General features: G+C 39.7%; 1 protein-coding gene across 1 annotated transcript in view; it reads left to right on the forward strand.

The window, feature by feature from the left end:
* The window catches only part of ft (cadherin-related tumor suppressor fat), a 125838-nt gene that overhangs the window by 75603 nt on the left and 32795 nt on the right, over positions 1-17440 (forward strand). The window contains exons 4-7 of the mRNA XM_068229138.1: positions 6536-6737; positions 8123-8310; positions 11583-11993; positions 16078-16588. Coding sequence (XP_068085239.1) covers positions 6536-6737; positions 8123-8310; positions 11583-11993; positions 16078-16588 — 1312 coding nt within the window. The remainder of the gene's footprint in view (positions 1-6535; positions 6738-8122; positions 8311-11582; positions 11994-16077; positions 16589-17440) is intronic.

Here is a 17440-nt window from a genome sequence, read left to right on the forward strand (position 1 = left end):
GAGCTTGCATTCGGGAGATAGTGGATTCCAACCCCACTGTCGGTAGCCCTGAAGATCGTTTTCCGTGATTTCTCATTTTCACACCAGCTAAATGTTGGGGTTGTACCTTAATTAAGGCCACGGCCAATTCCTTCCCACTCCTATCCACACTATCCACATTGTGCCGGATGGGCTAACAGAAAGGCACTGGCTGTCCTCCCGAAAGGTGACTGCGATTCAGTGCGCTTGTTGAGTAATTCCTTGTTTGAAACAGGGACGTAGAATGGCATTTGTGAGATCGGTAAAATCATAGAATTGAATATGGTAATTAGAAAGAAGAAATATAATGTTCCCGAAATTAGGGGATGTCTTGAAGGGAAAGAAAGAAAGAAAGAAAGAAAGAAAGAAAGAAAGAAAGAAAGAAAGAAAGAGAAGGAGATCATGAAGCAAATTGTTGGTCAATGGTCACTGGTAAAGCAGAAGTGCAAAACTGTGTCGTGTGCTGTTGAAAATAGAGTTTCCACTCGTAAAACATCAAACAAATGAACTATTGTGACGATTGTCACTGCTTACTGTGCGGAGATTTGTATCGTATTGTTTATCTGTCGTAATGAGTGAGAGTAATGGACTAGTTCGTGATAAACAAAATGAGTGTGACACAGTGAAGGTAAGCAAGTGTTGCTAAAAGATACAGTGACGTCATTAGAATCGAATTATGTTTTGATTGGTTCTGTGACCTCCTCCGCAAATGCATATTGTACATGCTGTTCATTAAAACAAGAGTGTTGTTTTACCAGCAAGCTCTTGTTATCGTACGTAGTGAAGTGAGATTTCTATTAGTTGGTGACGTCGATATTGCTACTGCGTTTCGTTTTGGTGTATAACTGTTGCCTAAACTGGTTTAAGTTCCCTACAGTCTTGTTATACATTGTACAGTAGTTTCTGTTCTTGTGTTCTTCTATAACTTGCTGTCTATATATCAAACCATTTTTTGTCTTCCCTGACGTTTTAAACTCCTGAAGCTTCTATTTCTTTGTCCGACATTAATTTACTATCAACATAACGAATTAGGGCACTATTGTAGCCTAACCTACTGAAGCTTAAGTTCGTTCAGCCAAGACCAACTACAGTTGGTAGTTGGTCTTGGTTCAGCTGTAACTTAGTATCGATATGACTTACATTCTGTTGTATCAATACCGGCTCCTATTGGTTGTGTTACCCCAAGATCGACTTCAGTATCTCACATCATACCAAAACCAAGATGGCGGAAATGATAAGGGGAACAGCTGTTAATTTGGGAATTTTCTAGAGGACACGAATGGGTTTAACACTTTCGGTTGGAAAGATCTTCTGTAACCGCGAACTTCGGTTCGAAATGTTTAAAGCAGCAAGCGATTTAGATTTCATTCCGAAATGATTTTTAAAGAATTTAATCACAACCACATCACTTCCAAATATCTCCACAAATATTACTTCTACGTTAAACCTCTGGCAAAGAAAGGTAAAATAATCTATAAAACTAATCAGAGGGCAAAATGGAAGAAGCCCGACACTGCAAAGAACGAAGGTATCAGCAAAAGAAAGACAAGGGCCACGAAGGGCGTGAAATTGAAAGACTCCCTAGGCCTCGAATGCTACAATACCGTCGGCGTAGGAAAAGAATAAGAGTTGATCAAGGGAGGTCGGATAGGATAGGCTAGATGAAAGTGAGGAGCCTGACACAAGTAACTACAAGCAGTGTCAGATTCAGCTATAATAATAAGAAAAGTGCTGTTATTGGCTTTGCGTCTCACTAACTACTTTTTCGGTTTTCGCAGACGCCGAAGTGCCGGAATTTTGTCCCGCAGGAGTTCTTTTACGTGCCAGTAAATCTACCGACACGAGGCTGACGTATTTGAGCACCTTTAAATACCACCGGACCGAGCCTGGATCGAGCCTGCCAAATTGGGGTCAGAAGGCCAGCGCCTCAACCGTCTGAGCCACTCAGCCCAGCAATTCAGCTATACAACCCATGGTCACCAATTCACACTCCCAAGATGAAAGCCCCTGGGTCCCCTTTTAGTCGTCTTGTACGACAGACAGGGGATGCCGTTGATATATTCTATCGCCACCACTCTCAACTGGAAACTAAGAAAAACATAAATATTGCAGACAAGAATAAGCAATCAACGTAGGGTTTTCTTAAGAAAGAAATTGGCTCATTAAACATAGATACGGTATCCATATTAGAAATAGGCTATGTTTTTAAACACGTTTGTGCTGAGCGTGGCACTGCATAGAATTGAAACATGGATAATAATTGGATTTGAAAGAGATGGGAGCTTTCAAAATGAGATTTTCTGGAAAATTGCTGAAGATGAGAGGATTAGATCGAATCACAGTTTAAAAAATATTGATCCAAGTTGACGAGAAGAGAGTAAATTGACATGATTTGCCCACGCCCAGAACTTGTTCGGTTGATTTTTGAGGGAAGATCAGGGAGCAAGAGCTGTAGTGGTAGACCCAGGCATGAGTATGACAAACAGATCAGAGCAGATGTAGGATGCATTAGTTACGTTGAAAGGAGAGTTTAGCTCAGGATAGCGTGAAGTGGAGATCTGCATCAAACCGGTCTATGAACTGATGACCCAAACATCAACCATCTTATCATATTCGTAATATTATTAACACGCCATTCGCCTGTTTGATCTCCAACCTCTAGCTGTCGGCACCCTTCTTTTTAGTTGATGCTCTCAATGTGGCCCAGTCTTCAACGGACACTGGGTCTATGAAGGATATGCGGCCTGGGTAAGTATAATATAATCGTGAGAATTGAATTGACGAATGATAGAGCGACATAAATATTCGTGGCCGTATCCTTGAAAAAGAAAGAGGAAGTCGTGTAAGTGATAATATCGATTACTTATTGTTTGAAACAAGTTGAACTTCATTGTTTTAATCAAATTTATGGCTTACAAGACTCTAGTAAGCTCGAACAGGGTGTACAGTAAGAAGAACTTGGGCAGAAGAAGTTTGGGCGGTGATATGACCGTCACGTGCCCGGTTGCGCTACAGGTTGAAGTTCACTTGACCAAGATTTAAAAAAGCGAGGTTACCGAGCTCGATAGCTGCAGTCGCTTAAGTGCGACCAGTATCCAGTATTCAGGAGATAGTAGGTTCGAACCCCACTGTCGGCAGCCCTGAAAATGGTTTTCCGTGGTTTCCCATTTTCACACCAGGCAAATGCTGGGGCTGTACCTTAATTAAGGCCACGGCCGCTTCCTTCCCACTCCTAGCCCCTTCCGGTCCCATCGTCGCCATAAGACCTATCTGTGTCGGTGCGACGTAAAGCAACTAGCAAAAAAACAAAAACAAAAAACAAAGCGAGGTTTTAATACCTACGATGCGGTACTGTAGCTGTGGGGATAGGTAACTTCATCTTGCAATATTTCGTCTTGCCAACCGTCCAGCAATTTTGACTGTTTTGTCCCGCGTCCCGAAATAATTTCTTAATGTACAGTGGTGGCGGTGAATTCTCAGGTCGAGGGGGGGGGGGGCGGTCACAGTACTTTGTCCTACAAATCTTTCTTTGATACTGGCCAATACCACCGCACTCATTCAAGCCTTTCGCGCGAAAACAAACTAATTCACTGTTGCCGACCCTCACAAAACGAGGGATGCAAGCCAAAGGCCCAATTTGAATCAAACTTACTGGTCTCAAATGTTACACTTCAATATAATTATTTATTAATTTTCTTTTAAAAATATAAATAATAGGGCAAACAAGGTCATAAATTATTATTTAATTTTATTTGTTTGCAATCATGGAGATTTAGCTGGCGCATGCTCGTATAGGGGTTTGTGAGGACATCTTTACTGCTACGGACTCTGCCGACATGAAAGCCTCTTCCCGCACCCTTCGTCTCCCCGACACCGTCACCAGCGCGCTTCCCCCTTACATCTCAGCCCCTCACCCACGCTATATCCTCGGACGGAAGCTCCAGTGTCCGTGCCTTATCTTCAACCTGAAAACATTTACCAGCGAAATGTGCGCTGAAAGTCAGTCACCTAAGTTTGATAAGTTATTGCCGAACAGTCTTCCTTATTGATGAGAATTTACAGCTTTACAATGAAATGTAATTTTCTTAGCATTATTTGAGTCCAATATTTAACTTCAAATGTCGAGATAAAACAAAAGAACCTTTTCGTTCTCTATGGAGGACACCGTCCAGTAGTCCCTAAGAGCCGGCCGCTACTGTTAAAGTAACAAGATGTCCCGAATTACCACTACCTCTCCTACCCTGCCGGCCAACATTCTAATGGTGAACGTCTTTTCGACCAGCGGGATTCGATTCCGTTAACCACGGTGTCAGAGCGAATAGACTTGACATCTCACGGCCACCAGGCGGGCTGGGTACTGCAGCTAGTAATAATAATTATAAAAATCTTGATTAAGTTAATTTCATTCTAAGACGTTCTCTTAAGCTGGGGACAAATAAGAAAACTTATGGAGATTTTAGGAAACATCTGATAGTTATTCTCCCACATTATGGCTTGACCAGAAATCCACCATTTTTATGTCAAGAAAGTGATTCTGATTAGCTTCTCTTGCTATAATCCATCAACGACGGGTAGTACATCTAGTACTGTATAAAGTAATGACAATCAGAAGGTCTCTCCATTTAATAATTAACCATAAACATCCACACACTTACTGACGTGATGAACTACAATACAATATGTATGACTGACATAGGCTAGCAAAGCAAAGCCCTCTCTGTTAGGTTATGAAGGTCCCTGGAGAAGTGGAAGGTAAAACGCTTCCAGTACCGGTATTGTTACGTAAGTATCAGCTTGCATTCAGGAGATAGTAGGTTCGAATCCCATTGTTGGCAGCCCTGAAGATTGTTTTCGGTGGTTTACTATTTTCACACCAGGAAAATGCTGGGGGTGTACCTTAATTAAGGCCACGGACGCTTCCTTCCCACTCCTAGCACTTTCCTATTCCATCGTCGCCATAAGACCTATCTGTGTTGGTGCGACATAAAGAAGATTGTGAAAAAAAGAAAAAGCTTCCATTATTTATAACCTCGGCAAGCCTATAGTTGTTAATTTTATGCACAGCTGCCTTCTCCCAGAAATTAACACAGTACCTACTAATTTCTGTTATAGGCTAGGCTAAGTCGAGCCCAGGGCTATGTGCATTTTCAGAATTTGAAGTAATTTTAAATTTTCGAATCCTATGGGGGATCCAACCCACGTCCTTCCAGTAGAACCAAACACATTTTTATTACCGCGGCTAGGTAGCCCCTAAAAGTATCTAGTACCAACATTGATATTTTTAAATACCTTCTTGACTGATTTTTAAAATTAACAAATAAAACTCTGTTGTAACTTGTCACGTATGAGATTGTTTGGCTGCATGGTCAGCATCTTGGTTTTGGTCTTTGGAGCCTAGGTTCAATTCCTGGCCAGTTCAAGGGATTTTAATCTTAAAACATTTCATCATTGTCCAGTGATCTCCATTTAGGGCTGTCACTTCGGTGGCAGATTCCCTATGAGTTGTTACATAGTCTTTCTTTAAATGATTTCAAAGATGCTGGAAATTTATCAAACAACTCCATCAGTAAATTACTTCAGTCCAAAATTCCTCTTCTTGTAAGTGAATATTTACTCCAATTTGTCCTCTTGAATTCCAACTTTATCTTCATTTTATCATCTTTCCTACTTTTAAAAACTCCATTCAAGCATACTCATCTACTAATGCCATTTCATGCCATCTCCCCACTAACATACCTCTTAGTCAAACAGCTCATCTTCTTACCCCTAAGTATTCCCAACTCAAAGTTTGCGATACTTTTGTAACACCACTCTTTTATTGGAAATCACCCAAACCAAATCATACTGCTTTCCTTTGGATATTTTCCAGTTCACGAATCAAATAATCCCGATGTGGGTCCTGTACAATGGAACCATACTCTAATTGGGGTCTTACCAGTGACTTATATGCCTTCTCCTTTATATCCTTACTACAACCCCTAAATACCCTTATAATTATATGAAGAGATCTGTAACCTTTATTTACAACCTGGTTATTGTGATATTCCTCTGAAGATCTTTTCTTACATTTAAACCTAGGTACTTACAGTGGTCCCCAAAAGGTATTTTCATTCCATCAAGACAGAAATTAAAACTGAGAGAACTTTTTCTTTTGGTGAAACAACCTGACTTTCCGCCCAAATGTTTACCATCATACCATTGTGTGTCCTCCATCTCACAACTCACACCTTAGCATTAGGAGTGGGTGTTTGTGGTGTTCCAACATTCTTTCAATCCACACAACACACATAACACTGCACTCCATCACATTGTCATGCAGCCTCCCATACGTGGCATATGGTGCCCACCCTCATTGGAGGGTCTTCCTTACAAGGGCCTCACTAGGCAAGCAATAGCAACAGAAATTATTATTACTTTACCTGTGAGACTGACAAAGTTTGATATTGGTTCATAACTATAATCGCAGATGTTTTGCTGGAGTAGATGCTAAAACGCATGGTGTCTTTGATATTTTCAGGTTCAACACTACATCTTTGTGGTCCAAGCTCAAGACTCAGGAAGACCCAGCCTCTCGTCCACACTCACTGTTTACTTCAATGTGGTCGACCTCAATGACAACGCACCACTGTTCGATCCCATGAGCTACAGCAACGAGGCCTTTGAGAATGTGACAGTAGGCAGCCCGATAGTCACCGTGAGTGCTACTGACCTGGACTCAGGTATGACAGCTGCTTCTGTATATCTGAAAGAGCCTGAAATAGCATCAAGTAGAAAATTACATGTGACATAAGATACTTAAAAAATGGTATGATGATAACATTTCATATAAATTGTTAGTTCTATTGAGATTTGTTTTTTAATTTGAAAACTAGTGCAGCTTTAGACCACATTTTTAGTACACTGGTATGTCAAGTAATAGAAAAACAGATTTGAAAAACAGATGGGCTAAGCTTATGTTCTGATCTATGTCAGAGTACTGAGGGATTACCAAAAGTATTAATTGGAGGGTTGTTGTTGGCTTTTAAAATGATTATTTTTTGGCTTCTTCGGACTATGGTTAACACTTGTCACCCTTTCTGGATTTCTAGTATTCCTTCTTCTTGAGGGAGAATGCAGCTCTTCATCCTTAAGACAACTTTGCAGCTGGTCATCTCCTCATTCTTTCCAGAAGATCCTTTAACCTGTACACCCAGGTCCTGAACTTACTTCTTTTTTGAACCAGTGTCTCAGAGACACAGGCTAGATCCTCTTTCATCACAGTTGCTCATGAGTGGTACATTTTCAAGTCATGAGAAGCAAGAATTCTTCGAGATATTCTGGTGTTAGACATTCGAGACAGAAGATCATAAAACATAAGGTGGTGCTTCCTCATAACTAGCAAGAGCTTTTCAAATTTAAAGTACAACTCTGCATTTGACCTCAGGAGATATTTACCATCAGAATTTTGATGTCTTATTATTATTATTCTTTCTTCATTACGCCTAATTAAAGAGCGTGTTTGAACTTACTAGCTTCGTCTGATGGCTCCTCCTCCTCCTCCTCCTCCCAAAATCTCTTAATGAATTCGCTATAGTATTTTTTTTTTCATTCTTCTGTCCACTATTTTCCAGTGGTCTTTTTTAGCTTTTCCCACGAATGTGTGATTTACAACCAGAATTTCAAAGAGTTTACCACTTTTTATTGTGTCACCTGTAGCATTTATTTCTTGTAAATCCTGCTTAATTTCTTCCAACCAGTTGATCTTCTTTGATTTAATTATAGTTAATAGTGTTTTAGTAAATCTGTTATTGTCCTTTCAACAGATGTGACCATAGAATTTCTAGCATCTCCTACAAATGGCAGCAGTAAACTTATCTGTTGCTGTGTACAGGTCTTTTAATCCATATGCCATTTTCATGAGTCGAACCATATATTTTCCTAGATAATATCTAGACTCTTCTTTCTTTAGATCAGATTGAACTTCACCGTAACGACCCTTCACATCCGTGAAAAATCTAGACCTGACATCTCTATCCTGTGAATAACATAATTTCTTTCTTTACATGTCTATATACTTGATTTACTGACATATTTCTTATCTGTGGTATGTTCTTCACTTGTACAGGTGATAATGGCCGCATTCAGTACAGCATCAGCTCAGGAGATGATGCTGGTGACTTTACCATCATCCAGAATGGCACCATCATGACCACACGCACCTTGGACCGGGAGACTAAGTCCCTTTATAACTTGGTTGTAATGGCCACTGATCAGGCAAAACCTCCTCAGGTGCGCCTGTCTTCTACAGTCCAGGTAAGAGGTGCTTGGAATATAAATGTAACCCTTATAACTACAAATGAAAATAACTAAAACTTCATTTACAATGAGCTCGATAGCTGCAGTCGCTTAAGTGCGGCCAGTATCCAGTATTCGGGAGATAGTGGGTTCTAACCCCACTGTCGGCAGCCCTGAAGATGGTTTTCCGTGGTTTCCCATTCTCACACCAGGCAAATGCTGGGGCTGTACCTTATTTAAGGCCACGGCTGCTTCCTTCCCATTCCTAGCCCTTTCCTGTCCCATTGTCGCCATAAGGTGTCGATGCAACATAAAGCCAATAGAAAAAAAAAGCTTTGTTTATTTTAAGGAAAAAATTATTGTAAAATTGTTAGTTAAGTTACTTTTCTTAACCACTTTTTCCCACGCCTGTGGGGTTGCGGGTGCAATCTGTGTTGCACATGTGGATTTGGCCCTGTTTTACGGTCGGATGCCCTTCCTGACGCCAACACTATATGGAAGGATGTAATCGCTATTGCGTATTTCTGTGGTGGTTGGTGGTGTAGTGCGTTGTCTGAATATGAAGAGGAACGTGTTGGGACAAACACAAATACCCAGTCCCTGGGCCAGAAAAATTAATCAAAGGCTATTAAAATCCCGACCCGGCCGGGAATCAATCTGGGACACTGCGAACCGAAGGCGTCAGTGCTGACGATTCAATTAACGAGTCAGACTGTTAGTTAAGTTACGAACTCTTATTTAAGATGTCGGTTAATATAGTTCAACTTCAAGTGGCTAAGAATTAAAAGTCTTTTCATATCAAAACCTTCCTAGGAACAGTATTTGCCATCTTGCCTTTTTAAATCACAAATAAAAATAGGATCCTACTGCTCACCCTTGAACATACAACTGTCTGTGTAATAAGTCAAGGTCCTTCATACAAGCTATTACAATCCCAGCAGTGGAGGATGAATTTCCTGAGGCACATATGAACTATATTGACCTAAGTATCATGCTTCTTGATAGAGAGTGCCTGGATGAAATCTCTACCAGAAAGCAATCAGAACTTGTCCACCCTCATACTCTTTCCAGGCAGATTGTTTAGAGACTCACTTCATATTTCTGGTACTTTCTTGTTCTTGCTTTTATCTAAAGCTGTTTGTAATCTTCGATAACTGCACAGCAAACAAAAATTGTGCATACCAGTATTTTATAAAAGGTTTACATCATTTGCTGTACAGACCCAGTGAGTTGGCTATGCACTTTAGGTCACGGACTTGTGAGCTTGTATTTGGGAGATGTGGGGTTCGAACCCAATGTTGGCAGTTCTGAAGATGGTTTTCTGTGGTTTGCCATTTTTACATCGGGCAAATACTGGGACTGTACCTTAATTAGTTGATTCCTTCTCAGTCCCAGCTCTTTTTGTATCACATCATTGCCATAAGACCTGTCTGTGTCGGTGTGACATCAAACCATAGCAGACAAAAACAAAAAAATGCAGTACATCTTCTTGCAAGCTGAACTCAAATAGTCCACCAGAAAGAAGAGTTGAAAATATACGCATCCAAAAAGGCAGTACATCTTCTTGCAAGCTGAACTCAAACAGTCTGTTATTCCACCAGAAAGAGGAATTGAAAACTTACACATCCAAAAAATCTAATACATCTTCTTGCAAGCTCAACTCCAATAGTCTGTTATTCCACCAGAAAGAAGAGTTTCAAATATACGCATCTGTACAACACTCTACGGCTTTATGGTTAAATGGTTAGCATGCTGATCTTTAGTCAAAGGGGTCCCGGATTTGATTCACTGAGTTAGGGATTTTAACTTTCATTGGTTAATTCCAATGGCTTAGGTGTGCGATGCTTGTGCTGTCCTCATTATTAAAACTCATCTTAGGTAGGGATCTGTCCTCACCGATGTGTAGGTCATCAGAGGCCACACACCATTATTATTTGTAAAGTGCTCGGTATAATTTTTGTTTTCTTGAAACTAATCATTTATTAATAATTTTAAATTATCTATGGCTATTATTAGCCTGTGCAAAAATAGACATTGGACCTTTAGTCCATATTTTCCAACTAAATATTGAAGACTTAGGTCGTGCCAAGTGTGAACATCTTAGAAAACGGCTGAACAACCTCGACATTAGAGTGGCTGAAACACTTGGACCTGGACTTACGAATTTGTAGATATAATCACCATACGATTAAATGAATAAATTAGCCTGTGAGCCCTTGCAAGGAAACCCTGAAACAAGGGTGGGCAGGACCTGCCATGTATATGAAAGTGCATGTTTCTGTGGAAGAGATTAGTGTAGTAAGAGTTGCAAGGTGTAGGAATGTTAGTGACGTCAACACACTAATGAAGCCAAAATCATAGACCTATTATCTATAACATTGTGATATACACCATCATTTACAAATCTACTTATAACCTGTAAAGGTTTTTGGGCACTTTGTATAACCGTTGAAGAAGAGAGAACTGATGCTCCCGAAACATGTACGGGATGTAATGTGGTAATAAACATTTAACATATAATTTTAAGTATTGACTAGGCTGATGGTAAAAGTATGTGTGATTTTAATGATAATAATATTGTAGTCAAAACGGACCAATTATAAATATTTAACCAATATGTTTAAGATAATAAACTCGAAACTTCTTATGACTCATAATTACTTTACAAGAAATTAATTTTATTATTAACCTGTACTGTCAACCTTGGACAAGTATTAAGTATTTTTTGAGGATAAATTCCACTTTTACAATACTAAAAAATATTTTATTCCTGTTCTGAAAAGGACTTGTATTCATTGTATTCATTTGCTTGTCTATCCCACCCTGGTTGAGTTTAAAGAAATCAAGTAACATAAATAGAGAGATGGAAACATGAAAGGGAACATATAATATGATAAACACAATGAGAAGTCAGTGTGTGAAGAAGAAGTGATAGAAAAAGAAGGCAAGGTCAAGCATGAAAACACGCATCAATTCCAGTTCTTCTACAGCCGTTTCTTCACTGTCACCGATAAACTCACTTTTACTTCCCAGGAGGGTGGCTGTCAACACTCATGGCAGCAGCGTATGAAGATGCGGAGACTGTCTTTGTTTTGAAAAGTAAATGCTGCTCTCCTAAGGTTAATGATCTCAAACAGGCAGTTTAGTGAAGTGAGTGGTTTCACTCTCTTGTCCTGCATTGCTGAACTAGTTAACCAAACACATATGGCTCTAACAGCTTTATTTGTCCATCTCCAAGAATCATAATCATGTTCTTGAATAAAGCTAATAATTATAATATTTTTGTTCAGGTAACCATCATGCTGAAGGACGTGAATGATGTCTCCCCAGAGTTCATCACACCTAACGAGACGGCTGTAGCAGAGAACGTACCAGCCAATACTGTTGTGATGGCGGTGAAAGCAGTGGATCGTGATGAAGGCCGCAACAGTTACATTGAATATTCCCTGTCTGGTGATCCTATGTTCTCGTTGGGACCTGTTGACGGTCTGTTGAGAGTATCAGGCCGGTTAGATCGTGAGTCACGTGCCAACTACACCCTTGAAGTGACTGCTAGGGACCGTGGTGACCCTCCCAGAGCCACTCGAACCAAGATACTAGTGCGAGTGCTTGACGAGAATGATAACAGTCCTGTGTTTGACCCCAAACAATACAGTGCATCAGTTGCTGAAAATGCTAGCATTGGAGCTAGTGTGTTACAGGTATGTATATTCTTCATAAAAGCTATATCACTTCTCTTAGTCTTGAATAAGTTCCTGCTGCTGTGGAGAATAACTTTTCAACATTTTCTTTTAACCTTCTTAATATTAGCCTGCACACTAGTATTTAAGGTTTCTTTGTAGAGGGGCAGTTGATTGATCATAACTAAGACAGTGTCTGTTTTGCTCATTTCAAACTTTTACACTAGAACTAGAACTAGAACTTTTACACTAGAACATTCAGAACTGCTAGTTCGCTGACCACTGTTGTTAGTCTGTTCTACTGTATTTAAATTCTAATGGTGTCGCTGTCTCATAATGGATGGTTCTCTGAAGGAAATTGAGATTGCCACATACCAGGTTCAAAGCATGTGTGAAAATTCATATGAAATAGGAAATGCTGATGATAGTAATTTGGCCAACCCTGAAGTTTAAGGATAATGAGCCTATGTCTTACTCAGAGACACTAGGCTTGATTGCTGGTCATGTCAGGAATTTTAATCCAGATCTGAGGGCTGGTTTGACTTCCATTCAGTCTGCATGAGAATAGCGGCCCTGGTCTAGAAAGCCAAAGGAGATGGCTGCGGAGATTTGTTGCGCTCGCTACACATGACCTCATAACCTACAGGTCTGCAGGCCGAGCAGCGGACGCTTTGTAGGCCGAGGCCCATCAGGGTTGTAGTACAGTGGATTCTGGGGTTTGTTTAATAAAGTAAGCTTGTGTCCTTGTCCTAAGATGGTGCTCTTTACCAGCACACCCCCAATGGCGGGGCACCGTTTTAACCACATATCAGCCCTTCTGCCATTCTTAAAAATCTGGCAGTATTGGAACTTGAACCCAGGCCACCAAGGCCAGCAGTTAATAGTGCTAACCGTTACGCTGCAGAAGCAGACAGTTTGTTTAAAGATAATAATGCTACCTTCAATCTAATAATAATGCTACTGGTTTTATATCCCACAAACTACTTTTATGGTTTTTGTAGACTCTGAGGTGCCTGAATTTAACATGCCAGTAAATATACCAATATGAGGCTGATGTATTTGAGCACCTTCAAATACCACAGGACTGAGCCAGGATCAAACCCCTCAGCCTTGCTTACCTCCAGTTTCCTGATTTTCAAACAAAACTGCAAATGAATCTTCCTCGTTCTCTCAACTGTTCCTATCTGAATAATCATTCTGATGGTAATCTTCATCTGGGTTACTGCTACCAGATCTTTCACATCCAGTATCCAGTACACCCTCAGGAATATTAGTTAAAATCTTTAGCAATTATTTTTAATCTGTGAGAAATGCTGGCTTGTATGACTGTAATTTCCCGGACATGATGACTATTTAGCATTTGCTATTCAAATGCACTGTCGCATTGTGCTAACATAGCCAACATTGGAGTCCTCCAGCACATAGTTGATTAACTAGTTCTCACCTGATGAGTTTGAATCTGAACTGCCGATACATCAGTCATTATAAACTTTGCTATAAGAGCATTTTTCTAATAAGTTCTTAGTGTAAGTATTGATAACTAGAAAACTAGTACATCAAAATGAATATTACTGTATCAAGAGGATAGTGAAACAACTTAACGGAATTCCCAAGTTCATAGTCAAGTAGAATGAATACTTCAATAATAATAGGCCTTAAAAAATGTTGGCAGTTCTCATGAAGGATGTTACAATGAATCTTTCCTGTTCCTATAGTACATAACCTACCAAGCGAGTGGCTGTGTGTTTTGGGTCATGTAGCTATCAACTTGCATTCAGGACATAGTGGGTTCAATACCTTAATTAAGGCCACGGTCGCTTTCTTCCTGTTCCTAACCCTTTCCTACCTGAATGTCACCAAAAAACCTATCTGTGTCAGTGCAACGTAAAGCAAAAAGCAAAAAAGAAAAAAAGTACATAACTAATTTAAAGTCCACCTAATCAATAAAATATTCTTTTTTAATACAATTATATTTTATATTGAGATCCAGGACTGGTTTCAGTCCTATGAATGGGCCATCATCAGCTGAATACATACATACTCATAAATACTAAAAATAGCACTCTTCAGTTAATAAAAAGATTGTATCACTGTTGTCTTTAAAATGTTTACTTAATGGTAAAATGGGGATATTAAAACTTGCTCTACACCAAATATTTCTTCACAAATTGTGAGCATGCTCATCTTAACCACTCAACGTGGAGTTCCGTACACTGCACACAGACTTCCAAACACTCTCTGCCGTGGAGTGACGTGCATTGCACGCGCGTAGCAGCTTCTGTTTGTGCTTCTATCTAGCGAATTGAACTATTACAAGTGTAATAAGATATATCTAGAGGCGAAACATCTATCTTTCTTCTGATGTATATACCTGTCCAGTTCTTATTGATTAAATGTGATATATCGCATCTGAAAAACCAACAAGTTCTGTTGTTGATATCATGGCAGCTAAACGTTTTCTTGTGATCACGAATTCGAAAATTAACAATGTTTTACCGAATGATGATACAGATAGTTTAGTTTCATTAAACAAGGACTTGGATATAGAATTTGAGAGTGAAAGTAGTGATTGTGACATTGATGTTGGTTTTGATACACAGGAAGATATCGGCCGTAATGTTATTGATGGTGGGTTTGTGTGAGAAGACATGGATAATTACAGAGGGCAAAGGAAAATGTTTACGGCAGATTATGGGTCTCAGCCAGGTAGCGAAAGTCGTCCCCCGCTGAGAGTTTAAATAAGAACTGCTTATATCCTGTGTGAAAATTTTCAGTTGCTTTCTAGTGTCGATTTCGTAAAGATGATAGTAGAATAGGCAGATATTTATGCTCAACATCATGTGCGGTCACATGGTACGTTATTTCTGATCCGATTTCTGATAAAGGATAAATTAATGTGTACCGGTTACTGTGGAGAAAATGTATGTAGTTTATGCATTGTGCCTGTTGATGAGCATAGTACAGAAACCTGTGCTGAGGTCTTATTAATCAAACAAAAAGCCGAAAAACAAACGGGTTCCAGCTGCTTGGTTCAGCCATATCTCTTGTTCGATTTGAAAGCATCAGAAGATTCCTCCACTTCACTGACCTTAGGTAATTTCAGTAAATTATGCTGTTTGTGTATTTATGCACTAATAAAAAACAACTTTTTGGTAAAATTCATTGAACCGCTTGTCATTTACGCCCGATTAACTAAAAGCCTGTACTCATAGTACACTTGGAGCTATACTCCTCTCGCAGCACAGGGTAGCCAGGTAGCGAAAGTCGTCCCACGCTGAGAGGTTAAATAAGTATGTAGAATATTACTATACTGTGAAACTGGCTTAGTAGATGTTGTTACTACATTATGAAAAGTTGATCATGAGAGAACATCCTTAGTTACTATGATTGTTGTTGGTAAAGTTGATGAGCTGTTGATTAAGGAATTGTCAGTACTGTGTCTATTTCAAGTCTGCGATTGAGAATAAATACATGTACGTTCCCTCGGTTCCATGTAGGCCTGTTCCCAGTGGCTTCGTTGGTGGTGCCCGAGTGCACGAATCTCAATATAAAATATAATTGTGTTTTAAGAGAATATTGTAATGATTAGGTGGAACAGCCCTTTCTTGAATTGTAAATAGAATTAAGGAATCATCAATATGGACAACATGAAATTGATATCATATGAGACATTTAAAGTGTACAATATTACCTTTCTTTTGAGAAAATAAAAAGTTATCTGGATGTATCTCTCTTTCCTCGTCTGTTCAGTCAAGTATGGTTCTTGGTCATCCTATGGATTGTGTGTATCCATTCATCTCTATTCTGCACAACTTCCTTCAGTTCAACTATCATCATCCCATTATCTCCTTTGATGTCATCTAACCAGTATGATCTTGGTCTTCCGATTCCTATTGACCCACCATTCCAAGCATGACATCCTTCACCAGGAAGGTAATTCTCATTCTGTGGTCAAAGTACGATAGCATTTGTCTCATTTTACTCCCTTCCAGGGAGATTTTTGGCTTGACCAGGTCCAAGATTTATTTTCTTATTGTTCTATATGCTCCTGTTCCACTAATCCGGCCTTAATTGTAACTAATTTGTGGTTAACTGTTCGCTACAGGTGTCTGCAACAGATGTTGATGAGGGAGCCAATGGTCGTGTGCGCTACGCAATCACTGCTGGAGATGAGAACAGAGACTTCAGTATTAGTGAGGATACTGGTGTGGTACGTGTTGCCAAGAACCTCAACTTCGAACGCAAGAGTCGTTATTTGTTGACTGTCCGCGCTGAAGATTGTGCTGCAGCAGATGACGACATGGTTCGCTTCGATACAGCATCTATTGCCGTTGCAGTAGCAGATATCAATGATAACCCGCCTACGTTCTTGGACTCCCCGTATGTAGCGTATGTGATGGAAAATGTTCTACCTCCACCTGCAGGCTATGTGATCACCGTTCATGCTCATGATGCTGATACACCACCTTACAATGGACATGTTCGTTATTTTCTCAAAGAGGGAGATGCTGATCTGTTTCGCATCAACGCATCGACAGGCGAGGTATCGCTACTGAGAGCTCTGGACCGCGAAGCCCAAGCAGAATACATCCTTACTCTTGTTGCCATGGATACTGGTGAGTTACATTTTTATGTTATTGACAGATTTATGGAGAGTGTAGAAGACAGAGGTACAAAGTAAAAAGCAAGGTGGTTGGTGCACAGGAAGTTACAGATATGGCTTACTTCATACACACCACTGATATGGTAGAATTTCAAATGCAAACATTGTAACATACACTGACATTTTGTATTCTACACTTGTGCCCTTGGAGGAAGTAGTTTCTTCTGTACATTTAAGCATAACATCAAATATGATTACACAATGCCTAGTTGACTACAAAAATGTGCAGCTTTTTGGAGATAGTAACTCATGGAATGAGTTCTTGAGCGATGGAAGCCACAAAGAATTGGTGTTGTACAAGTGGTTTGTCTACAGTCTTAAGAGAGAAGATGGGAGAGAAAAGGGATGGAATCATATATGTAATGAATGTGACCTAAGGGTATGTGTTATTGCAATCTTCTAAGAATATCGGAGTCTTATAACGGTTTAGGTAATGTCATTTACTAATGAACAATTTAATCTTTCTTTCTGCAAGTTCCAAGTTTTGTTTTATTGTTAAAACAGTCCAATAACAATAGATACGGTACTCTACTGTCACACAGTGCAGGGTTTATTGCTGTCATAAAAGCTACATTTCATAACAACTCAGCTTACAGAAAGCCTAGTTTAAAGGTGGGAAAAAATAATGTACAGTCACTCAAAAACTAATGAGCACTTGGTATTGTACAAGTGCCTCGCAGGTGCACTTTTCTCAAAAATAACTGAATCTACAGATATATTGTTTCTTGTGGATATCCGTAGGGTTTGTATCAGCACGGGAGGTGAAGTATATATCGATAATAATTAAAATTGCATCTGAGAAAAT

This window comes from Anabrus simplex, chromosome 9 (genome assembly GCF_040414725.1).
Source record: "Anabrus simplex isolate iqAnaSimp1 chromosome 9, ASM4041472v1, whole genome shotgun sequence".
Classification (NCBI taxonomy): Eukaryota; Metazoa; Arthropoda; class Insecta; order Orthoptera; family Tettigoniidae; genus Anabrus; species Anabrus simplex.